Raw genomic sequence first — 27,137 nt, forward strand, 5'->3', positions numbered from 1 at the left:
TTTTATTCCTTCTGTCTGGCTGCTGTTTGTCAGGTGCCGTTCCCCACACACATCCTCAGCACATTCTAAAGCAAGAATGGAGTGAGGGCCTCTCTAAAAATAATCACACTTGCTGAAAGACCAGCCCTGCATAAATATCTCTAACAACAGTACAAACAGAAATCAGACTTCTTGCCCAATACTTAAGTTGAAATTTATGGCACCACTGGCCACGATTCTGTTATTACTATTCTACCTGGCTAAGGCTCAAAGTCACAGAAGTGGGAATTTCAGAGGTATTTTCAGAAATTATGTAGCTCATCTGGGGGGGAAAAAAACAACAAAAAAACTTACTTAGTTCTCCAAAATGCTGTACCAATGCATCAGTGAACAAAGCTATATATTACACATATATGTATACATATATGAACACATACACCATAAAGATGGGACAGAGAAGTTAAGGACACACACAGCCTCTGAAATTATATTTAATGCTACACCTTGGGAATAATAAAGCAAAAGGGGGGAAATAAAATCAAAGGGAATACTAGAAGACAGTCTCTGGTGCTCTTGGAAATTTCACCAGCTGCCGGATGATTTATATGCAAAAAAACTAGAAGTTGAGCTTTAACTTAAATTTCCCTGCTTTCTTACTGGTTTGCTTCCAACCCTAGGAGTTTAATTAAAGTCCATCAGCCAAATTTTTCTGAAGGACGTAAGTTATTCCTTTTTAAAATCTTCCTGTACTAACTAACCCAGATTTTTTAAACTTTTGAGCTTTCACCAACCTAATTATGAATACATACACCCTCATTTTTAAGAAGGTTAAAGAATTTCAAGATGATCAACCCAAGAAATACCAACAGCTGCTGCTGGCCAATATGTAGGTATGCAGGTACATGCAACTTATACTAAAATGAGTAATGGGGCAAGATACAGCATTCTGTATTGCCAGTTCACATGTCAATATCTAACAGCTACCTCCTCTTCATTCTTAACAGAGTACATAGTATTTGGTGACTGGGGAAAGAGAGTTCTACAAGAAATCTCCAGGAAAAGTGGATAAGCAGTTTTACTGCTTGTAAAAGGAATCTCTCTCTCATCTTCTCTAGCTTTCTCTAGGGAAATGGTGCAATAAATTTGATGAAGAAAGGAAGGATTTAAAGCCAGAGAAAATTAGGATTTCTCAAAGCAGAAACATGCTGCCCTTAGGAATAGATCTCCACTATTTACTTGATCTACTGGAAGAACTCCTGGGGAGCATGTCTTAGCAAGAGAAAGGAAAGTTTGCTATGCTCTTCATTTCCTGTGTAATTCCAGAAACTGCCAGCACAATGCTGTTTGGGGAGAACCACACTACAGCTATTCAACGGGGAATTCGGCATTGTATTCTGAATGAATGGAAACTTTCTCAAAGATATATATTTGCTGCAACTAAAGTAGAATGCAAACCCAGTAAGGATGTGAGCCCCTATACACCTTCAATCAGCTAATTGCAAATTGTGACTCTTTCCATTATGACTTTCGCAATTCTTCGCAGTGCGAAACATCACAGTAAATCACCCGGGTTAGAGTTCACAGGAGCCACAAACTAAGTGCAATAAATCAGCACTAAAAATATTATGCAACTGACTGCAGTTCAGCTGATACCAAGTGTAGCTAATTTAATGGAGAGGCTATTATTTTTATGTGTCCTTGCAAGTTAGTGATTTGGGTCTCAGTGACCAGGATAAAGGAAAGGCTCCGAAATCTGGATTTCTTGGAATAAACTAGATTAATGGTTCCCTGCAAAATCCCCAGGGGTATTTCCCTCCTGCCACTGCAAAAACCTTCTGCTAAGTATGAAAATTTAAAGGACTGAAAATGCATCAGTAACACAGAACAGTAAGAGAACCACAAACTTTGGCTGGGTTCATGAGCCAGAACCTCATCCCCAAGCAGAATCAGACCTTTTAACTGAAGAGGAACAGTCACATGCCTCATTTCACCCTTACTTTGCTTTAAACTAGGCTGTTTCCTCCCCCGCCATATTCCACATTGGCTGATAAATTCCCCAACGGCGGGTGTTAACTAACTCTGCATTCCAGTCTGCTCTGCGTCATGGAGTTCCACATCCCCCTGATGAGGAACACATGGCGGACATGTGCTAGGGGAGAGCCTGACAGCGCTCGCACAAGCAGGGATAACTCCTCTGACCTTTGGCTTTTTCCTCTCTGTACCATCCAACTGCACAATGAGAACTCTGTGCCCCTCTGTCGCCTACTGGTCACTCCAGGATCATGGACACAGCTGAAACCCTGACATTCCAACAGGCAGCTACACTGAATACACGTTGTGGCTGAAAATCTACGTTGAAAGCAAGCGATTGATCATTCTGTGTCTCTGCCCTACACAAACCATCCAGAGGAATTTTCAACCACACAGGTTACATCTGGATCAACTGGGGTAAGTATTTCACAAAAAGAACTATGGTTATGCTTCCTCATGAACTCTGTGAAATAAGGTAACTCACAGCCTTGCTAAAAAGTAAACAGTGGCAACTGTACTAAAGCATTAAGATGTCTTTCTAAAACGAACAGACCATTTATCATCTTTTTAGGACCTGAGCCTGGCTTAGAGTAACAATGAGCTTCAACTTCAGTGCTGTCCAGACTGAATGACTCATGCAGAGTACTGCATTTACCAAGTCACATGGACTCGAGGGTGTCCAAGCAATACAGTCATCCCTTCCTCCTTTGAAACCTCTGAAAAGTAAAACCCAATCTCAGGCTAAGTGCTGGTCTGAGACCGCAGCAGACAGACAGACAGACAGACAAATGACTAATGGCAATCCATGCAACATACATTTACTGCCCATTAGAAACCAAATGCTGAGCCTCAAGCTCTCTGCTTTTAGTCTTATGTGTACTAGAACACTGGCCAGAATCCTGCAGTAAAATGAAAGCCATTGACAATAAGCCTTTCTATAACTACACTCAACAGAATCTCCTGCTAATATTCCAGATTCTGCGATTCATGACCTCTTACCTGTACAAGCTGTCAAGACACAGCATGACCTTTCTTTTAAAAACAGGACCTGGATATGCTGCACCTTCCTTTCAACCCCCCACCAATGTATGAATAAAATAACATGGCAGCAGCAAGAACATGGAAGCAACAGTATTAAAATCAGTAACAGCACTATGTTCTTTAAAATATAAAGTGAATGTTTCATGAACTGCTTTTATACTATGTTCACATTCATTGTACAAGTGTAATATATAAAAGCATCAAATTAAAGAGTTTTCATGATACTTTGCTAGACTCATTTTAGAAATAGTAAATAATTTTTTTAATACTCCATTCCTGAAATTAAAGGCTACACTCATCCCCAAGAAATTTACAGAAAAAGCAGATGAAGTAGAGTGAAGTTTAAATGCATAATAAAAAGGGCAAACTTTCTGAGAAAATGAATGCCTTCTAGCTACAGCAGCTACTCTTAGTGAGCTGAGAAACTAAACAGGCATGCAAATCCTACTCACGGCATCCTGAGAACATCTACTCCATACTCATGTCTCAAACAACAACAACTCTTGTGTCAGTATATTTTTCTCAAGTGCTCAGCAAAACCCTCTTTTCTAAAGAAATATGATTGAACATTTTTAAAGTGTGATTATAGTTTGAGAAGTTAGTGTATAAAAGTCACACCCTTTTATTCAATAGACTTATTCCCCTGGTTTTGATTCAGTCACATCCATTTGCTTTACTGGCTAAAATAACTTTTTACAGCTTTCTAAATTCCTATTAGTACTGTGAAACCAATTCAATTCTGGGAAGGGGAACCAGATTCTTTTCTGGCTTATGCATCTGTAAAAGGATTATTACCTAAATCAACACATACAATTTCTATTTTTTGATAGAGGAGACAGAAAGAATGTTACTTATTTTCTGGATGATAGTCAGAAAAATTTTATTTTTATTTGCGAGAAGACCAGACCTGGACTAACTGTAAGAGGAGATTTGGATCAAAGAAAAGACATCACTCTATAGAGGTCATATTTAGAGAAAATAAGTTATATCCAACAACTTTATATGGTATTTCTCAAAACACCACTTGAATGCAAAGGAAACTTAGTCAGAAAACTTTGCTAAGAGTGAAAACTCCTGATTTTTCAAAGAGAAGACCACCACCAAAGCTAGGATGTGTATTCCTTCTGTAGGCAGCTAAGACCAGCAAAGAGTTTTTGCTCCCTGGTCTGTCCTGAACTGCTCCTCAGGATTTTTCTATTGAGTTGCATTACTGGATCCCCCTCTTCCCTGCCAGTGGCACTGCTTGTGGGGACATCTCCCAAATGCACAAAGAAAACAGAACCGAGTTAGCAAAGTCCTGCTATTTAATCTATCAAAAGTCATAAAGTATTTTTGACACATGTGGCTTATGGAGTTCTCAACTGTATGTCCAGCTGGGCATAAGCTCAGGGTGCTGGCCCCCTTCACCAGCACAGCTGGATCTGGTACAGGACATCTGCCCATGATTCAGTTTAGGATGCTTCATACTGTAGAGCATCTGCCTATACCAGTGTCATTCTCAGCTTTTCTAACGGAAATATATTATAAAAGAGAAAATGAACCACCACAGGAGCAGCAGAGTATTTCAGAGATGCCAATTTCCCAAGAACAACAGTTTTAGAGAGCAGAAACATTAAGGAAGTTGCAGCATGCTTATATATGATTCACTTATTTAAAACCAATTATCAGCAGGAAAAAAAAAAAAAAAAAGAGAAAAAGGATGATATCCCAAGGCAGCAGAAAGGAAATCAAGTGTATCAAAGCTGTTTCTGAGCTCCCTTTACCTACCTACTTGGCAATGCTGACTTTTGAAATTATACTACACCATTCATTTTTACTTTCATGATGCAAGTAGAAAAGGAAGGAAAAACTCCCCAATCTTACCCCCTCTTTTTACTAAATTACCTTAAAAACAGATCTGCATTGTTACTTCAAGGTTACTAATGTTAGTACTGTATATATTTATAGATGAGGTATTCCTTTCTGTCTGAAGCACATGAGGTAATAAGTAGCTGGAATTGTCATGGTGATTTATTAACATATTCTCTAGGAGAAGCCCTGCACCTGCATCTGTGCAGACAGAACACCCACGAAGGCTGAACTCACCCCTACACAGCCCACAAGATCTTAAAAGGAAATGCTCCAAATTTAGACCTGCTCCAACAGGTGTCTTTTACTGTTTCACTTTGCATGACCATAAATATCAGAGGTGGAGCAAAAAGCTCCCTGTCCATTGTAATTGTGCTTTGAAAACAAATACCTTTGCCCCCTCCCAAAGCAGAGGCAGCAGCTATGGAATTCTCATCATTTCCTCACTCCTTCATCCTGTCAAGACCCAAGTCAGAGAGATGTCACCGGCAAAACCAGGCTCCAGGGATGAGCACATAACTTTATTTTTTTCTCTTCAAAGGGCCCTAAGCTGGCTCTGAAACATCCCCAAACTGTATTTCTTTCATTCTAGTATCTCATCTTGCAGCTATTTGCCAAAGTGAATGACATGCACAGGCTGTTCATGGCTTTTTATAAGCTCTCATTACCCAAACAGGGAACCATTTCCTTGAAAATGCTTTCCCCAGCAGCATTAGTCTCTCTAGGCACCACCAATAAATTTGTCTTTTGGCTCAGCCTGTTGCACTCCAAAACGTGCCTGAATAGAAGTATTTGATATTGTTTTCCACTTGTTTACTGAAGGAGGATGCTACCTGTGGGACTTGTCATCAGGGTGATTAACAGCACAGGGAAAATAAAAGATAATTTTACCCGCCAAGTTGAAAGCTTTGCCAGACTTGCTCTGGCAAGCAAAGAGCAAAATCCAGACTCCTTTCTGTGGTGGAACAAGGAGATGCAATCCCAAACCCAAAATGGCTATCCACGACTTACAAAACCACAACACAAATCAAAATAACTAATCTGGAAAAGAAATCCTAACCAAACTGAGAAAGAGAATAATAGGTTACACCATGAGCTTAGAAATTCCACTAAAATGTTTCATTCTGTAACACTTCCACTACAAAACACCCAGGTCAAGAGCAAATAAATATTTAATACTCAAAAGGTACTCAGGAGAAGGTGTGTTTTCCCCTGTCCCTCCTCACCAGCTGCTCTTTTATGGCAGGAAAGTGAAGAGCATGAAATCCAATGATAGGAAGAAGGCAAAGGTCAGGAAAAAGGTTTTTCTTCAAGGATTTAAATTAGCCTTCTACAGTTTTGTGTGTTTTGTCAACACAACTTCCCTCCTGTGAGGAGGGGAAGCCAAAGGGCCTTTGAACCATTTCTGTATGGGGTCTAGATTTTTACCAGTAACAAGATTCCTAGCTTTAAATAAAAGCTCATCTTCCCTCTTCCCATTCCTTTCACCACTCCCTCCCTGTCCCTCCTTCCACTCCCCTCCTTAAAAAGAGACAGGAAAAAGAAAATAGACAAAGGATCTGAAGAACAAAACAAGCACTGGAGGAGTTCTAGAGTTCATGTAACGAGACCACTATAGCCCTTCAAAGGGACCATTAAAAGCAAAACAAACAAAAGCAACACCCTCAAGATGTCTATTGTATTTTACAGAGGAACAAATGAGTGTACTGGAAATTCTCCCACCATCTTGCCACAAAGTCTGTTATTTCATCAAAACAAAGTCCAGAGATCAAGAAACAGCCAATATGGCAGCTGAAAGTCAGTCACATCAAATGATCCATGAAGAAAATGAGATAGGGCTTACTTTTTTTTGCTTTTTTTTCTCTTTCTTTAGTATGATGTATTAAAAAAGTCTTCAAAGACTGTTTCAAGAGTTGCTTTTGTTTCTCACATGAGAAAATCAGGGGTTGAGCAGGTCTAGACAACTCAGTGGTTCAAACATCATTAGCTGCCAACACTTTGTCTTCCTAGAGCTCCCACAGTTGTTGTTACCCTGGATTTGCCTGAAATGAAATTACTTGATTTCCATATATATTTTGCTTCCCTCAGAGCTTCCCAAAGATGGCAGCTGCAGGACAGAGAACACACAAACATCCACAGTTGGTGGTTTCAGCTGTCAGAGGCTCATCCACATGGGTACTGACCCAATACTTCTGCTTGATACTTCAAAGCATCATTTTTATTCATTGTTTATTATTTGTAACACTTAGCAGATTTCTTTTTGTTCTTCTACACTATCCTAGCATCTTTGGGCTTTACTTGGAGGGTGGTAAACACTTTACATTTGCTTTCATAGCTGTGCATGTAAGAACTACAGGGAAACAGACAGATTTTTATCCCATCTGTACATCATCAACACTCCATTCACCAAATCCCAAACAGTAATGCTTAAGATCTGCTGAAGACAATATAACTGAACAGGTGCTACTGAGGGCAAAGTTTAGCCTGCAGGATAAAGCCTGATAAATTTAGCTATAGGAATGAGAATCCTCTGGTTAGATGAACCTGTAAAATCAGGGGTCAACTAAGATCACATATGTTACAGCAATTTCTAAGTCATTATACCACAGCCACCCTCTAGTGCCAGGAGGAAGCCATAAAGACAAGCTTGTCACTAACAGTAGATAAAATATTCCTCCCCTAGCCCAAAATGCATCTATTAGTCTTCATGTGCACAAACCCACAGAATGCATCAGTGATGAATTTCCTACTCCATACAAATCAGCTGCTGTGTATGTTCAGAAGGCTTGCCTGCAGCTTGGTCCCTGCCATGCCCAAGATAAGCCCAGGAGAGCACCAGTGGAAACATGCTGGGACAGGGTCCTTCCATTACAACAGCTAACAGAACCCACTCTTGATCACCTTCCTTCTAGGATAATCCTTAAACTCAGGCAGAGGAGGTGTCATCTTTCCATGGGCACAGAGCATCTCCCTCACATCTGGTAGTGGGATGTTCAAGGAAAGACTGAGCTGTGGCCTACAGCACACACCAGAGGCATTTTCACAGCAGAGATTTATCTGAGAGCAGACCCCAGATGTCTGCATCCTTGACTTAAAAGGTCCACATGGATGAATTCCCAGATCTCAAATAGCTGTTCCACAGGTGTCTCATCTCACAGAGGTGAAAGTCTGACTGTCAGCCTGGGACAAACTACAAAGGTTGGCCTCTCAAGGAGCCAATACAGCTCTGCACAGAACACGTCAGACAACGTGTGCCTGAGAAAACTAAAATCACTGTGCTGGAGAGCATAAAGAACAAGTCATCTTTCCTTCTCCTACTAATGGATATGAATTACACAGTGCAGAAAGCTCAGCTTGTCTGGCATATTTGATAAATTTATCCAAGTCCCCAGTGAAGTTTAATGGTGGCTATAAGCATGGTTTCTGTAATGAATCTTTTGGGGCTGGGAAAGAAAGCTGAGATTTTGTGCCTTAAATGCGTAAGAGGGTCATGAAATCCTGAGAGCCTCTCATGGACACTCTGCAAATCCATTTGGGACTCAACCAATGAGACTAGCATTTCATTTATGGAACAGGACCTATTCCTTTATAGGCCTAACACTTCACAGTCTCTGAATCTAAACTGTATCTGACCTATTGCAATATAGGTTTCATTTCAAGAAGAGTTACCTTTTCATGCATTTTTTTTCTTTCCCTGGATTTTTTTCCTAATAAAGGTATAAGACAAGCCTATCAGTTGGTTCCAATGATGTAACAAATAATAAAATACTGCTCCCAGAATATTGCAAAAGTGGCTTTTCCTCTTCCCTTCTCATTCTACTTTGTCTTTAACCATCTCTCCCACTACACAATTATTTTACCTCATATCAAGTTCAGTTTCTATTACAAGGACCCATGAACTTACTTCTGAAGGATGGATCTTTTAATGACAAGTTCTTCATCCAAGTCAGCTTCATTAGCCATGAAGAGCAATCTTTTTCCTGTGTCATCCACTCCAATGAAGTCGCGCTGCTCCACTGAAGTAGAAAATCAAACACAATCATTACGTAACCCCATTTTAATGCAGGCTGGAAAGACAAATGGCACCACCAACCACCCCTAAAATACAAAATACAACTATGCCAGCAAATCCATGAATTTAATAAATATTGTTGATAACTTTTTCAACTTCTTGTCAGTTGGGGTAGCTGATATATATCATGACAATCAAAACATTGGCCCTGAAAGGTTTGTGAATCCTTTTTATGAAGATGCAAACTACAGGTCCTGACATGCAAACTCAATTTTGAGCTGTGCTTTCCTTTCCTTTTTTTTTTTCCCAAATAGGAACCCCTGCTACCTGAATTAAACCAACAACAAATTCAAGGCAAGCAGTGAGTTCTTCAAATCCAACTGCTGCTTCTTATAATGTCACTCCACACTAGAATTAAGGAGTCTGGAGAGGATTATGATTTCAGTTGAGACATAAGAATTTTGCAAGTCATCTATTTTAGACAAATACCAATACGTAAATCACAAACACACATAAAAGTATAGATTCTAAGACTTCTACCATGGATGTTTCTGGGTGGATTAACTTGGTTTAAATATCTGTTTCTAAAATTGTCCACCAAGAGAATATCTAGCGCTCACATGTATTATTGTGGCAGTCTGTATCTCCTGCAATCAGTGACTGTGCATCAGCAAGGACTCTGGCCTACTGAAATGTAAAGCTTTTATTTTTTAACAGTTTTCCACAACATCTGAATACAGTGGTGGCAGCTCATTCTAATTTTCACTCTGTAGCTGAGCCATCATTCTGGTGGCAGCCATATACTGATATTTACAGACACAGGCTGTACAAGTAAGCCATAGCACAATTTTAACAAAAATCTTTTTTTCTCCCAGTAAATACTGTAATTTTGGGCCAAACTGGTACATATTTGATCTCCTAAGTTCTATGCCTTTAACTATGCTGGAGTAACAACATACTCTACAAGTGGCTAATTCTCTAAGATCATTTTCAGACAAACTACTTTTAACTTTATTTTTCCCAGTTCAGGCCCATCCCTTGTTTTAGCCATATCTGTTCTTTCAGAGTTACCACAGTAATAACTACCATTAAAACAGTCAAATCTATGCAGCTGTTGAAAGTTCTCCTGTGCAATCTTTGATCCAAGTGATCAAGCATACCCTCTTCAGAAAACTCTCAACCCTTCTTAGAAATTCATTACACAGCAAAGAAATATGAAAATAGGCCTGAACATCTAAAACCATGACAAAATAAGTACAATTACAATAAAATTTACTTGCTGTAAAAACTCAGAGTAAGTCTTGAAAGCAGTGCCTATTTTCATTCTGTGGAGGGCTGTGAAGTTTGAGATTAGGGGTGAATGAACCCTCACCTCTGCCACCTAAGGGGGGTCTCCTGACAGGCTGGAAATACAACAGTGACTGACTTTCCCCCATCAAAGCACCAACACTCCCCTACAAGTTCAGGTCCTGCCTGCCCATCTCCTGGCTGTTCTTACAGGAACATATCACACTGCTACAGCAAAACTCTACGCAATAGGAAGAAGGGAAAAACCAACTGAGAGCAGGACCAAGCACATGCCTGACACCAAACCTGCTGCTCTTGCTTGTGTGGATGGGTAAGAAACAAACAGTGAAGTCATGAGAGTGCACTGTGGGATTTTTTGAAGCAGATGCAAGGTCAGGTTTCTCCTTGTATACTGGCAATAAAAAATATTACTTCAGTAATTTAAAAAAAGACAAAACTTTTATACTAAAAACAATTATCCAGAGGTACAAGAGTGCTGTTTCAAATCCCACTGGCATCACTGGAAGGAAAAAATAAATGGAAGAGCAGACACATAACTAGCTCACAAAATCCCAGCAAGAAGTATGAGAAAATTGTTAAAGTGACAGCAACTTAAAATCATTTCAAGTATAAAAAGAAATGCAGGATGTGTTTTGCCTCCTCACAATAGATAAATGAGGACTTGACACTGCTATTGCAATATATTAATTATCTTACAAATTAGATCCCCATCAATTTTAAGGGCTTTAATGATATAAAGAAATTATGACATCATAAGAGAATGTTAAGTACTTTAGTGACACAAAGAAATAAATTTCTGTCATATATTTTAAAATGCTTTATAATCAATCATAATTAACTGAGTCAAGAAAAAGACACCTCTGTTAAAGACTCAGTATCCCCACCCTTTCAATTAAATGGAGAGGATTTCACAGGATGCAGCCTTCAAGACCACCAAGAGGTCTTCTGGCAAACACAGAGAATACCACTGATGAGATGCTTGCTGCTTTCAAGACAAGAAAAATAAGCAGGAAAGAGTCACCATCCCCATCTTTTCTGCCTTTCTTTATACAAAGAAAAGTTCAGACACTATTTTCCACTCAATTCCTTGCAGGTCATCTTTAAGCACACAGCTCCATTCTGGGTATCTGAATTCCTCTGAATTCCAAACACTCTCTGTTTATTTGGGTTACTACCACTGACTAGCATTTTCATGTGTTTTTTTTTTTAATTGCCATTGCTCTTACTGCTCAGTTAAAAAAGCCAATGAGATTATTATTGTCACTATATGACCCCCTAAATATAAAACCCAATGAACTAGACCCTGTAATTTGCAGCTGAGTCAAACATTGCAGGAAACCATCAGGATGAATTTATAGCACTTAACACACTGCAATTCATGCTAATTTAAGAACTGTTCTTTATATCACAGTTCTTGAATGTTCAATAATACCCCAAAAGCAACAACTTTGTATCAGATTCCATGACATATGCGAAATAAAATCCTGTTGATACTTCTCAAAAAAAGAATTGCTTTTTTTGAGTGAAAACAGTGAAAAAATAAATCTAGTGGCTTGTCATGGGATCAATTTTCTAATACAAACACTTGAACAGTAGAGTCCAAGTACATGAAAACTTGTATGTGTCACAATTTAGAGAAGGAGATAATAGTGCCACCTACTATGGCAAACTGCCTAACATACTCCACGTTAATACAGTCTTTGGGTGCTTATAAGTTTCACCAAGTTTTAAGTGTCTGGGATGAAATTTCCAATGCCAAGTGCTTGCTTAAGAGGAACATTTGAAAAACTTCAGCAAAAACCATTCAGCTGGTTCTAAGGCTAAGGAAAAAGAAGAGTTTAGCATAAGCACAACTGGTTTGGTATCCCTTCCCTTGAAAAGCTCTAACCAATTCCTGGAAAACTGCAGCTTTACATGCTTTATTCTCCTCTAGTCTTCTATTTTTGCTGCTAATATTTCTGGATATTGAATTCTTAAGGATAGATCGTTCCAATTTCTGAAATAGCAGGTGCTGCCTAAGGTTTTCTGTACCATCAGGAGGTAAAAGCAAAGCACACAAGCCACGAGGCTCCACAGCCATGCTGCAATGACTGTTCCAGGGGAAAGAGTTTAATTTGTCTTTTTGTAAGCTGTTTTTTACAAGGAAATCAAAGTCATAAACTCATGGAGGTGAGGTTAAAAAAAAAAAAAATTAAAAAATGAGGATTCTACAAGACAGGCTGGAAGGGACAGAAAGCAGCTCCTGAAAACTATTGTAAACTGTGACTGCCTGTTAAAGGACATTAGACAGGACAGGAATCAGAAGAGAACAGGTGACTGTAGGTGGATAAATGAACCAGATGAAGACAAGAAGTGAGAAACAGGACAGAAGATGGAACTGGCAGTTCCATCCATCTTCAGTAAAAGAAAAGAGTAATAGATGACAAAGAAAAGCCAGGCTCTCAACAAGGATCCTTGAGGAAGGAAACTAAGGAAAGAGAACAGGAATGGAGGCTGGTGGCAGCAAGAAGCCAGCACAGACAAAGGAAGATAGATGAGCAAAGATAATGTTCACAGCAATAAGGCAGATTTAGTCAAGCAGGAATGAAAGCCAGGAGGGTCTGGTACTCCCTAAAACACACTTCCCTCCCAGAACCTGGAGAAGAAGCTAAGATTCCTCTCTTGGCCCTCCCCTGCTTTTAACAAATGACTGAAACAGGCCAGGTAGAGTTCACATCTTATCAGAGGCAGTTCACAGGAAACCTGTCACTACTGCTGTCCATGGCAGCTCAAATGGTGCTTTGCATGGGAGATCTGAGCCTCACAGAAAAACACCAGGGGTGACAGAACACTTCTACATAATGGAATTTTAGTCTTTTCAAGTTTGGTCTTTTACAGATCTGAAAAAACACACACAAATTTCAACAAGTCATGTAGAAAGAGTTATGCTGCAAAGTCAAGCACGCTAACATAAAAAACAAGCAAAATAAGAATGCATGTACAATCTGATGTGTTTATATTTGAAAAGAGTCTTCAGATAATCTTGTTTATCCTCACAGACCTCCTCACCCCCACCCTGTGTGCTCAGAGCTCCCATGCTGGGAAGCTCTATGATGTTTAACCACAGACCCATTAGTTTACAACTCCTGAATGCTCAACTCTCCTCTGTAGCAGTGCTCTTGACAATGTTTTATGTGCCATTAGCACTTAGATTGCCTTTTCAAAAATAGGGGAGTTAGATCTGTTTGAGAGTCCAAGTACTAAATGCTTTCAGCCCTACTAACCTTACACATTGCTCCAGAAAAATCTTCATGCAAACCCTAAGAAGTTTTCTTTTAAAAACGTATTTCCTCTGCTTTCAGACAACTGTTGGCTTGCATTTCACTCCTCTCTCAAACAGTTTGAAGCTACATTTTCTTACTTGTAATGCCTCTGAACTTTAATCAAGGACCCACTAAACTGCCAATAGTCAAGGCTCAGCATTTTAAGAGATATCATTAACAGAAAATGAGAGGTATGGTGTGGGAACAACTGTGTGGTATTTAGTACTTTTAGCATATAAGTAAAATGGGTATAATAGCCCTGCTCTGCCTTACAGCAGTGTTGTGAGAACAGACACATTAAAGATTACAAGGCACTAACTAAGATATTATGGTAAAATGGACAAGATAAGCATCTAATCAGCTCCTTGAAATCAGTGGGAGTTTTGCCTAGCAAAAGGCTCCTGGATGTGATTTCAGAAGAGTAATTCACTACATACTATGAGAGGGGAGAATTTCTAGAAGTGCTTGTTACCCACCTAGTGCCGGTCCCTACAGTCAGTGTAAAATTCCCAGCTATAATCTGGCTGATGCTTAGTGCTCTTGAAAAACCTAACGGTTTTAATGCTCATATGTAACAAAAATTCAGGGTTTCATCCAAAACTCACTGAAGTCACCTGGAGCTTTTCCCTTAACTCTTGTGAGCTTTGGATCACAGCCTGCAAGATTACACGAGTCTAATACTTAATTCTGAGCTGGAAAAAACCAAGTCACACCCTCACCAGGGAATCTGAGGAAAAATAGGGTATCTGTGCCTTTTTTATTTCTTTTGCTCTGGGACTGATAACTAAACATATCATACATACCAGTGGTTTCTCGGTAATTTATTAATAAATATGTATTCCTTCCTACATACCTGGCTTTTTTTTCCCTTTCTGTCCTGGTACCCCTTCTGTTGGTTCGTGAGCTTTCTTCATTAACATGGAGAGAGAAGCATCATGTGTTCGGAAGAGATCCACAACTTTGTATAAATCAACATCTGTGATCAGATCGCAGCTCAACACCAAGACATCAGTCTGTCAAAGAAGAAAAAAAACCCCATCAAACCTTTCAGAGATACAAATTACCATATATGGACTAGCATTTGAACACCCAAAACCAAATACACACTTTAACCTTTTTCTTATTTTTTAATTTACCACTGCCAAAAATAGCTCCTAGTTTTTACCAGTGCGCTTTTCCTGATCCTGCTGTTACTGTTGTTTGGTTAATGCTTATCCAGATCTGCACCATATACAATATGTGACCATCTGAATTTTCTTCATCTGCTCCTAAGGACACAGAAGCCATGGCTTTCAAAACCAACAAGAAATTCTGCAGTTATTTCAACAGCTACTTTTAGTTATATAATGAGGTAGAAAAAAAATCTTTCTGAAGAACTCTTTTTAGCTGACTTTGCATCTGGCAACAAAGTGCTGGAAAAGATATTTAAACTATGTTATTTTATTGGGGGACAAAAAAAACAAAGACTATCTAGGATGTGATTTACTCAGTAATTGCACTGCGATGGTGGGCTCAGTTTAGAAATACATTTCCTAAAACCAGCAGTACTCCATATTATAAGGAAAAAAACCAAAAAAGGATGTTAGGTCCTATTTAATAGGAGGCTTGTACTTTATTTTGATCTCAAAGGATTCCAAAATCCCTTATGCAGTTTTTAAGAGAACTGCTGCACAAGTCACAGGAACATTGTCACATATTGAACAAGACACAGCAGCTTCATTAACAGTGGACACTATCAATATAATCCACCCAAAAACTCTTATTTAGAAAAAATTTTCTGTATTTCATGTGGGTTCTGAGATAAGCTGCCAAAAACCTATGAGTTCAGCAATTAACTTAATTTAAACTAATCCTAACATAATATTTGTGCAGCATGGCTGACACAAAAGTAGCAAATTTCCACTTTTGTTAACGATCAACCTTCTAAAGGCCTCTCCAGAAGACAGTGTTTCTTTTCTGATAGTTACCATTTTCACTTTCTCTGCTGCCATTTTCCATGCTAAGCCTCCCTGCAGTGTGACATGGCTGCCTAATTTTATCTTTTTAAAATACATATTTAATGAGAAGGGCATTAGACAATACTTAGAAAAAACCTGAGTTAATCCATGGAGGATCGATCAGTAATTCTACTCTTACTTTTGAAAACTAACTTGGTTTAAAGCAAATTGTTTCAGGATTGACCTCTCATTTCAGAAAGGTTTATTAAAGAAAAGCTTGCTTTTTTATCTAACACGAGGAGATTCCACATTGTAATTGAGATTAGCTGAGGTCTGGTATTTACATTATTTGACAGGTTCTCCTATAACTGCTAGGCAGTTTCATGTGTTTACCAATAAGGTGTTGGAATTCATCATGTCACAAACTGTTGGAGATGCTGATTTGGCATGCTGTGCAAAAGGTCAAGCTCTTCCATTTTCATGTGATTTGTCCCCACTTTACTAAGAAACACCTGGCCGCTTTACAGGAAGGAACAATCTGCAGGTTGAGAATTTTACACATTCAAAACCTGACTTGCATCACTTCTTTTAACATATTTTCAAAACGTGTATTTTATATTACAGTTTTGCCCAAGGAAAGTGTTTTAATTAGCACTTCTCTAAAAAAACCCAACATGCACACATTGGAAAAAACCCCAACAACCCAAACCACTAAAGCGAGTTGCCCAGCACTCTGGAGCAGCCCTGCTCCAACATTCCAGAGTGCACATAGAAAATAAGAAAAAAATTCAGCTTGGTGTGGAAGCAAATCTCCCGCTTCACAACTGTAAACTGTGAAGAAACACATATTAAATATCCTGGAAAATCCTGCAAAATTTTCAGATATTCTGTTTTTACAAGAGCACGAATGAATAACAACGTTTACAGAAAAGACCAAAAGGAATTCAAGACCCATATAAATAAACCTGTACTTTTCAAACTCATTTTATAGAAAGAAGAGATTGCCAGCTTCAAATCTAGCTGCATTTGCTCCAATGGTGAAAATAAGAAATAATCAAATGAGAGGGACTGACACCCCAATAGTCTTATACTAAGGAACGACTATCCGGACTTGTAAAACAAACCTTGTAATTATTTCACATTTTACTAAATGCTTTAATCTGTCACTAATGCAAAAACCCAACAAGCATTTCATAGTTCCGAGCAAGCTCCTGGGTTTTTTCTCCTCCCTATAGGACAAGCTTTTTGCAAAAACTGAATGCAAGACCCCTGAGGAGCATACGGGAACAGAACCACCAAATGTCTGGTTGCCATCTGTTCTACCCATTTACTCTCCCAATATGTAAATAAACGTCAGTGAGCGCAGGGACCAGTGAAACACACAGTTGCTCTGTAAAGCCCACATTTCTGCCTCTCCTCCTGATGAGCAGAGCAGTGGCCTCAGAAGCACGCTGAGAATACACCATGAAAGGCTCTTTTGGGACTTGACAGCTTCCCCTTTGAAACACCACCCCCCTCATAAATAAAGCCCTCACTGTCTAATGGATGCACTTTTTTTTCCAGTGTACAACTCCTGAACGAATAAACTAATGGCTGAATGAAAAAATAAACTATCCTAGAACTTTAGCAGAAGTGTGTGTTTTTCTTTACGTTTTCGAGGTGGGTGTATAAGAAAGAAAATAAATGGTAGAACTTGTGGGTTTTTTACATATATACACACCAAATAAATGCAGTGCACCTTTCCCAATGAGCCACTGATACAAAGAAGAGAAGTACATACTTAGTACATGCACTCACAAGGGGTATGTGAACATACTTGACTTCATGAATTATGCAAACGCCTGAGTACACGCACATCTCTTAATGAAATACATGTAACAATGATTACATCAACCCCAAACTATTATACAGATGATAAGAATCAACACGAACTGATTAAAAAAACCCCAGCAAGCACACACCTCAAGCAGAACAACTGCAAAGGGAAAAAATGCACTCACAAATGCACTCTCCACGCGCATTACAACCACGGGCAGGGCAAGGCAAAGGTCTTAAATCAAGAAGGGCCATCTAATGGATGGAGCATGAGACAAATACTTGGAATATCTGGTATCTTCCTGCTCTGCCAAACTTGACACATTTTGTGTGCCATTTTGTTTCTACTACTTTTATGACAAAGAGCAGGCCTCATCACAGACCAGGGCTCCGCCACAGAAGCTGCTATACAGAGCAGGTGCAAAGGCCACCAAGCATAAGAAAGCAGCAAAGGATTTTGGGTTGAGGAACACAGGAAAACACTGCATTGCTACTCTGAAGGACAGCAGCCCTGCCCTCCTGGTAGCACAGCTCATGTTTTTGTGAGCATCACAAGAGCCACAGCAAAGACAAGGAGAATATAATGCTCCTTGGAAATGTTAACTTGGGCCTTAGCAATCCCTTTTAACCTCAAATTTGCAATTTATTCACTCAAATGAAAAACTGAGACTAAGCTACTGACCAGTGGAGAAAATTGGGATTCTGCAGAGATCATCCCACCTATGATCCAAGTTTCAAGAAGATCCTTCTGCATCCCTACTGACTTCATGAATTATTGTAGCTCTGACCTTTCAGCCCAACCATCCCTGAATACAGAGTATTCAGTTAAGTCAAGTATGAAAACAGGGCACTAAGGTCCCCACTTCTCCATTCTACCTTTCTAATACTGGCTAACAGCATGTCACCATCAAATGTTATAAACTGTGAAATGGTCAGGTATTAAATAAGTTAAATACTTGATCCAGATAAATAAAACAGGGTAACAAAACATGAAGAGATTTATACAAAATAGAGAAAACAGTAAGGAAAAAACACTGAAAACCAGTATGTCAACAACTATATTAAATCCAGCACAATATGGAAAATATACACAAAAACAAGGCCAAAAAGCAGATTGTTTCAAGAACTCGGATCAAGACAGCCGATTTAAAAATAGAAAACATGTTTTCAATGGAACTAATTCATACCACAGATCAAAAGATGGATGCAATTATATGGTGTAATATACCAGCATAAATAAAAAGCCTTGGACTTTCTCACACCCTGCATACAAATGCAATGCTAAAAACCCTTTTATATTCAGCAATTATTGCTGGAGCCCTTATGATCAAACAGGAGATGTCAAGGTTACCACAGATAGCTGGCAGCAAATTATGAATTTTACTATTGGTATTTACTATGCTTTTTCTATCAAGTATAGACAAGGGCAGGACCTCACAGCCTAAACTGCTGATGGCCTCAAAAACAGCAGACTAGAAAATGAGAAAACATGTGTTGCAAGGAAACTGTAATATGAACAAAATCAGCCTCAAGAGAAAGAGGAAAACAAATGTCAGATTGCATTATAAACAGAAAAGAAGCAAAACATCCACAAGCAGTAGAACCAGCTTCTTAACAGAACTGAAAACAGACAAAACACTGAAGCTAAATGTTAAAAGTTTCTAATTGCAAAGTATTACAGCTGAGACTTTGACAGGAAAAGAAAGAAAATCAAGAGATTAGATATACTCAACCTAAGTTAATACATGCACAAACAGAGAACTTTGCATCACTTCCTGCGGTGTCACCAAACAACAGGGGAGAGAGAGAGGAACAAGTTATAATTACTGCTGGAATTAGGACTGAGTTTTATACACAATAGCCTGGAACTTCACCCACATGTTGCATTAACAGTGGGGTTTGTGTGTAATGCTTTTTATTATTCTAAAGAGTGGAAAGGGAAAAAACAGTTTGGCTGTGGGCAAGCATTTTGATTGCTTGTTAGCATTCTCTAGGCAAAGTCAAAGATACCTCCCAGCAATTGCATTACTCACCACTCTTCAGATCAGAAACTTACATCCAAGGCTTTAAATAATCCCTTTTTATCTCAGTCTCCATTAAGAGACCTCCAATTTCCACACCTGTGACCTCTTTGAAGCTCTATAGCTGTTGCTGCAACTGGAGCAGGGAACCTCATTTATTTTTTGATGTCTGTAAGATCTTGTTAGCTACAAACTGAACTGGCCGCCTTTGGCTGGGAATTCCCACTCTCCTTTTGTAATGTCCTTGATGGAGAGATTCAGAGGGAAATAATGATTTAGTACTTTGCTAGCAGACACAAAGCATTTACCTACTCTGCTGTCACCCTGCAGCAGAAGTTTGCTGTAGACCAGCACCTTCTAAACTATTCTGAGGATAGAGGACAGTGGAGGCACAGAATGTCTCTCAATCTGAAATCCAGAAGCAACCTTTCTTCATTAAAGGATGGAAGAATTAATTTTTAAGATCTGTGTAATGTGAAAGGAGCTTCTTAGAGACTTATTTTTCCCTTAAAAAAAAAAAAAAAAAAAAAAGAAAACAGAAAAGTCTGATGGGGGAGCCAAGGGAGTCTCTTCTAATTTCCTGGATGGCCCTGAATTCATCAGGTGAGGATATCTTAAGGCAATGTGAATGCCTTCACATACGTAACCTGTCAGCATCACAGTTTATCTTCCCAAAGAAAGCTGCAAGAAAGATGCCAGAAGCTGGGGAGGAGACTTAACCCCAGTCCCATCATATGGCTCATCCTGTGTTTTGTATCAGATGGGACCATACAATGAAAACACCATTTTAGGTTATCTTTTCATCTCACGAGCTACCATCCAAAATCAATATTTTTTAATTTACATACATATAAGCTAGGAACAGGAAAGATATTCAAGCCTAGAAGGCATCCTGTCTCCTCCCAGAAGGAAGTCGTGTTACCTATGCTCAAACTGACATGTGAGGTGGAAAAGTGTAATTTACAGTTCTCAGCAACCAAACCCAGAACTATAGAGATGAACAGAAGTTCATACACTTATTAAAGAAACTTTCAAAGCAGGACATTGATATTATGACACTTACTGAACTGTAAAACTTCTGGTCTGGAACATAAGTTTTGCAATCCACCTTTTAATCTGGTGTCAACTAAATCAATCTTGTCCTTATACAGTACTCCAAAAGTAATTTTCTCAGCTTATTCCTCTACCCCCATCACCCTTCTTCACTGGTTCTGTTTTCTATCACATGAACCACAAGCTGTTTACTGTCCTTTTAAAAGCCTATCCCGACCACTTGTCACGCACTTGACAAAACTACTTCTACCGCACTTCAACACAGGATGACAGCCCTAGTATCTATTTGTATCTATTCTAAAGGGTGTGGCTTCAGCCTCTGCTGTCTTTATTTTTTTTTTTTAGTAAAAGAAATCTGCTACCCTAACACTTGCAGGACACTGACAGTTGTCATCCTATCAGTATCCTGGGGCACTGGACTGACACAGTTGATTCTGTAATGGTAGGCTCTCTCATCTGTCTGAGATCAGGGTCATCTCCTGGGTTTATGTCCCAGTCCTGAGTGATGTGGTTTTCTCATCTAAAGGCATCCAGAAGTGTGCACTGTGCCTGCAAAAGCTCAGGGGAGCACCCCAGACCCTGCATTTTCCAGTTCATGGAGGGTAAGCCTGGCAAGGTAAATTCTCTCCTGGCTCAATGCAGTGCATGGACAGACCCCTTCTCCACAGGCACAACTCCAGAAACAAATGGCACTCTCCTCATCACTCCTTTCCTGGAAGGCAGGTTTCCAGGACTACCTGGATGGCAGCACTGCCAGACCTGCTGTGCAGCTGATCTGGGACCCTGCTTCCCATGAACAGAAAGGAGAACGCAGCAGTCGGGCTCCAACCTCAGCAGCAGCAGCGCAGCAGGAATTGCTGCCAAAGCCCAGAGCTCAAGCCCAGGCTTAACACTTAATGTAAGTAGAGCCTTAGGCAGTCAGGTGCTGCAGTCATACACACAATAATAATAAAAAGTAGTCCTAATGGAGCTCAACTTATTGAAGGGAAAGAAGGCCTTTGCCCACAGCCAGCAAGGAGCCCAACTGCAGATCTCTCAGCAGCACAACAAAAAGCAGGAATGACTGAATTCAAGGGCTAGGAACCAGTGATCAGCAGAGGAATAAAATGCAAAGTGGTTTAAGAGGGAGAATAAATATAACCTGGAACAAAATATTGAAGTATGTAACAGACAATTCATACATTCTAGTAGAATGTCTAGAAAAGTCTTGCTATATTTCAGAAACGCTTTCACTAATTCACCCCTAAGTTTTGGAGTTAACAGACCCAACTAGTGGGTGCAAACTCCCATAAAGACTAGAGGATCATAATGGTTCCTTGCAGTCTCAAACTAGAGACTAAATAAAAACCAAAACATACAAGCATGTGTCCTCAGGAATCATTCTGCCATCCTGCAGCTAGTATCAGCATGATCTTAAATTAAAAAAAACCCTTTCCAAGGTCAAAACAAGCCATTACACAACACCCAGTTTCAACACTGCTTCAAAAGAAAACCCGAATTCTGATGTACTCTGCAAAGCAGAGGCTCTGTGAGACAGCTCAGTGAAACTGCTACTGTGCACCAGCCTGCACAGGAGGGGAAACCACCTGCCTGAAACCCCATCAGCCTTGTTCAAATGTTGGGGCTCTTCTCTAAACACTTTTCATGCTAGGGTAAATAAAAACACTATTATAAACTGTAGATCCCTAAACTAATCTTCCACACAGGATCATTTTCTCCTCTAGCACCTTTCCAACTTTTCTAATGGTGTTTGGTCTGCAGCAACTGCTGTTGTAAGAAAAATGTTACGAAAACTTCAATACCTCCACTGCTTTTCCCAGCACTATTAGTCTACATCCAGAATTTTCATCATCTTCCCAAAGAAGATGATTGAATTTATACTACAGAAGAATATCTAAATTTGCTTCATGAAAAATCTAAATGCAGATTTGCTTTTCCATTTTCAGCACAGAACCAAGGAAAAATGAGATAACCTGTTTGGGTTTCCCAGTTAAGACAGCATGACAAAAATGCAAAATTAAATTCCAGGCATCCTAAAGTTCACTGATCTTTACCATGGCTTTCACCAAATTAAACAGTGACAGAAAACCAGTACTGAGAAGAGTGGCAGTCTCTGGGATAGCATGTGCTGCTCACAACACCACATTCCTATTATCAGTGTTACACAACTGTACCAAGCTGCAAAACCAGACACAGGGGAAAACCCTCCCAGCACAATTAAGTCCATGGGCTGACATTTGGCATCTCCTTCCTCCCACATTCCCCAAAAACTGGAACTAGGTACTCAGGCTCCAACAGATCAGCTGTGTCTGATCTGAACAAATCCATTTTCTCTTTCAGGGGAAGAATATCACCTGCAATTATATCTTCTTTGGACATTTCTCTGGAAGAACATTCCTTCCTTGCTGCCTGCAGCCTTTTTTGCTTTGTTTCTAGCCTGTGGGATTTCTACTTGTGTATCTTCCCCATGTCTGGATCGTAACAGATCTTCCTTCATACAATGTTTGGGCTTTTCATGGCAATTGTGGGCACTACAGCTGTCACAGTGTCATCCTTAAAGCACAGTAAGTTATTTACACAGGGCAGCTGTATCTATTTTAAATAGGGAAAATGAATGAGGATTTACCAAAATGAACACTGCTATTTACTCCCCAGAAATGAAAACTAGTAGTGGCTGACAAAACCAGGAAAATATTTTTACCAGGATGCTTTTAAATAAATTACTTCAGCTATATGCCTGTGCAAAGAGCTTGCTGTGTCTGCAAGTAGAATAGGCTGAATTTGTGTAATTCATCAGAAACCACAGAGGCCTAAATGAAAACACACACTGTAAGACAGGAAAAGCAATGACCATTAACTTCTACATGGGAACAAGAGGTATTGGTTAACATAATGAGCACAGGCCTGGAGTTCCCAGGAGCATGAAAAGGAAAAGGACATGCAGGGGGAGATGCAACAATTGAAGCTGACAGGCATCTCAGGTCTGTCAATGACTCTTCTTGCAAAACACCTAAGGTTTTGCAGTCTCTATAATGGAAGGCATCCTCTTTAGAGGACAATGGGCAGAATAGCAAATGCCCTAATAATCATTCTTGATCCAACTTTCACAACTAATTGCCTTATTCAAACTTCTGGTGTTTAAGCCATTATTCATAGTAAACCTGGGCAGCAAAATAATTTAATTAGCTAGAGTCTTCTAAAGCTGAGTAACATTAGAAAAAATAAAATAAAACAACAAACAAACAAAACCCCCCAACAACTGCTGAATTCTCTCTTACCCTGCCAGAAAAAATAATGATCAGCTGAAAGTCCTGAACACATTCTTCAAGCACAGAGTCAGGCAGTGGTGTATTGTTCCTCCCAGCCACCCAGCCTGAGCACCTGCCCATGTAGCTGCTTTCTACAAAGACCATCAGCTCTGCTTTGGGAATGGGATTTGGGCATGCAAACTGTAATAAATGTTTACAAAAACAAAAATAATGTTGGCCAGTGCCTTCAGTTGTGGCAGTTTTCAGTATAAGAGGCAGAGAGAGGGAAAAAAGATGCTACATACCCTGTGAACTGCCATCTGATACATCTGCTTTCCTTACTAACAACATTGTTAAAGGCAGAAACAGAAAAACCACCAAGACAGCATTTTAATTTGCCTTTTAAACACTTAAGTAAAAAATGTTTGCTGTCAGCTGAGCTGGAAGAAAATTATTAAATTATTTTTACTACTTCAAAACAGATTAATAGAATATTTAGTTCAGCCTTGCTACTATACAGACCTTGTCTCGTACAAATGAATTTAATTTGGGTTTCTTATTTCCACTGACAGTACAAAAAAATAACTCTATATTATGGGGACCTAAGTTTTTCTTTCCATGCTCACCAAACTCTGCTCAGTCGTACCAAAAGGATTCAGATTCCATCTTGCAGCCGTTGCAGCAAGCTTCCTTACATCATGTGTTTGGAAAGGAGATTTTTCAGCAGAGGAAGCCGAGTGCTTCGCCGCGCGGGCCAAGACTCCACGGATCAGTGACCCTCAGCAGCGCACGGACCACCACCGTGACATCACACTTTCCACAACACGGATCCCAAGGATGCACATACCAAGAGAATCTGGAGTTTCAAGCTTTGTTTATTTGCTCAAAGAAAGTTGGTTTTCCTTCTTCTTTTTGGTAGCTTTTTAGGGTTTGTTTTGCTTTGCTTTTAAAGAGCTATATTACTTTGTAATCTTACTTTTTGAAACTGAGAAGACCAGGTGGACCACCTGAGATGAAACATTTCTCTCACAAGCACTCAGCAGCGATAGCAGCAGAAGACAAGCTGATTAATTCACATCATATTATTCAGGGCTTCCATTAACACAGCTAAGGGCTCATCAAGGGAGGAAAATACGAAATTGTTCCATTGCTGTTACTCTGCTGGAACGCCACATTTTAATCACTGTCTGGAGTATAGTTGGGTGACACAAGGGAGAGAAATGCTTAATAGAAGATGAAAATAATACAGACTCAGTGAAGACAAATGTTTCATCCAGGCACACCCAATCTACCCAAAACACAGATTCATGAGTTAACCAGGTTTTTCAACCTGCTGCCTGGAGAGCCCCAGCCTGGGAGGGGTGCCAGACAGCAGCTGTGTGGGTCTGGTAAAATTTGGCACAGGAAACAAAATGGTCAAATATTAGGGATGCCTACATTTCAGAGGAGCTCTGAAACTACAGTGACGCCCCTTGCCATTTATTTTTTTCATCAACAATAATCGACAATCCACCAAAAGGGCCTTAGCAGCCTGATGAATGGTACAAGCAGAAGGTCACAGAAACACAGTCCTCAAAGGGGTTTCCTGAGTCAAGAGTTTTGCCTTCTGTCATTTCAGCTATTGATTTATTTAGTTCATTTAAAAGCAAACAAAAATGCAAAAAACCAGATTCTCATTCTAGGAGGAAATTGGGGGATTCTTATCTTGTTTACACTTGGAAAACTGTCTCACAATCATATTCTGCTCTAATTAAAACTTTTCTGCAATTTTCAGCCTGTGTTTTCTCACAGCTAATTTAAACCCATTTATACTCCACTCTGAATATCTTATCTCCTTTTCTAGTGTTTGTCCCACATTTGATACATTTGAGTTCCACACCTGCTCAGTATTCCTGGCAAACAACCCTTCTCATTGCCTTAAGCAATACAATTAATTTCTCATCTCTACCATAAAGAATACTTTACCTGATACATTCCAGTTTTGTATCAACCTTTCCTTCCTCCATCAGAGTGGCTGCTTATCATCACACTATTTCAACTAGTATATTCTGAGACACCGCAATTTACTCTTGGGCTTCTAGGTCCTACCACAAATTTCTTGTTACTATTCCCCAAAAGCACAAGTTCTGTGTTACCAGCCAAACTCTATGTCCTATAACATGAAGGTCATGGCACACATTTTGCATACTGGTCCTGCCAATCAGCCAAAGGAGGTCCACTGAACTGCAAAAGAGAAGGCTTTTAAGAATGGCAGCAGAAGTCAAATAAATGAAGACCTATTTCTGGACTGCAAAAAACCATACAGGATGTATCAAAAGACTTTACAATATGACTTGGAAAAAATCATGTCCACTAATACCAGTTACAGAGGAAAAGCCTCCCTAAGTGAGCCAGGGGATTTCATTACATAAAATTACAAGGAACATCAAAATAAGTTCACATTTTAAAAGGCTGTTCCCCATAATAACAACAACAACAAATTACCACTGAAAGACAACCTGCCTACAAAACCAAATTGCATCATCTCCTACCACAGCCTGCAGTAGACAGCACTCAATCTTTTCTCTTGCTAGAAAATATTATCACATATCATCACTGAAATGGTCAAGACTTTTATGATTTCCCTATTACCCAGATTCAACTCACCTGAATGCTCCAGCCAGTGCTGCTTACCAATGAAAACCAGAAACAAGGACTAGTAATAGTTATTGAGGAGAAAGCAAGTATATATGATTTTAAAGAAAAGCTGAATCTCTTCACCTAATTATGCCTCAGTTCTCAGTTGGAGAATTGTGAGGCCAAACTGATTAATGGTGTTTGCTATTCAGACCCCAGAACTGAATGTTTAATAAAAATAAACAAAACAACCCACTAAAGGTACTGGTAAAGAACAGGCCAGACTGACACCCAGGCCTAGGAATACACAAAGTGAAACTTACAGGACCAAGTTTTCTGGTGTTCACTACTTTTCATGCAGGTACCTTAAGGACTCAAGTTTAGCATAATATTTTTATTGTATGAAGGATCCAAGAAAAGGATACATTCAGACTTGTAATGAACATGAAAACCCTAATGAAGCTGCTACCTTGTCAATCAGGTGTAGGCTGAGACAGCCAAAAATAACAGGAAGACTTCCAATAGAGCAAAGAACTTGCATCTAGTATATCAACTTTCGAAGCAAAATTGTCAAAAACATTATTATGTGTGCAGAGTGGGCAAACAGCAAACCAAAACTTTAATGAGTTTCCTTTGCTCTCATGAACTTCTGAACAACTTGCAAAAAGTAAGACTGGCAGTCAGATGGTTGTTACTGTGAATGAAAAGTCAGTCTTCCCTGCCACCAAAAACACCAGCAACATAAAGAGAGAAAACAATGGAAACTACACTTCCTTAGCCCTTACAGGTTTTGCATGTACATGCTCTCCTGCTACTTCTGAATGCAATTCTGTAAGTCTAATCTTGACATCTAATCTTTAAAGTATCAAGCCTCATTACCCAAGGAGCAAACAACAAAAAGGCCCAAAGGCCCAAAACTGCAGGCA

General features: G+C 39.5%; 1 protein-coding gene across 1 annotated transcript in view; it reads right to left on the reverse strand.

Annotated features, from left to right (window-relative positions):
• EIF2B3 (eukaryotic translation initiation factor 2B subunit gamma) overlaps positions 1-27,137 on the reverse strand; it is a 95,459-nt gene that overhangs the window by 62,512 nt on the left and 5,810 nt on the right. Inside the window, exons 3-4 of the mRNA XM_059478272.1 lie at positions 14,375-14,534; positions 8,804-8,915 (exon numbers count right to left, since the gene is read on the reverse strand). Of these exons, the coding sequence (XP_059334255.1) occupies positions 8,804-8,915; positions 14,375-14,534 (272 nt within the window). The remainder of the gene's footprint in view (positions 1-8,803; positions 8,916-14,374; positions 14,535-27,137) is intronic.

The sequence above is a fragment of the Ammospiza nelsoni genome, chromosome 9 (genome assembly GCF_027579445.1).
Source record: "Ammospiza nelsoni isolate bAmmNel1 chromosome 9, bAmmNel1.pri, whole genome shotgun sequence".
NCBI lineage: Eukaryota > Metazoa > Chordata > Aves > Passeriformes > Passerellidae > Ammospiza > Ammospiza nelsoni.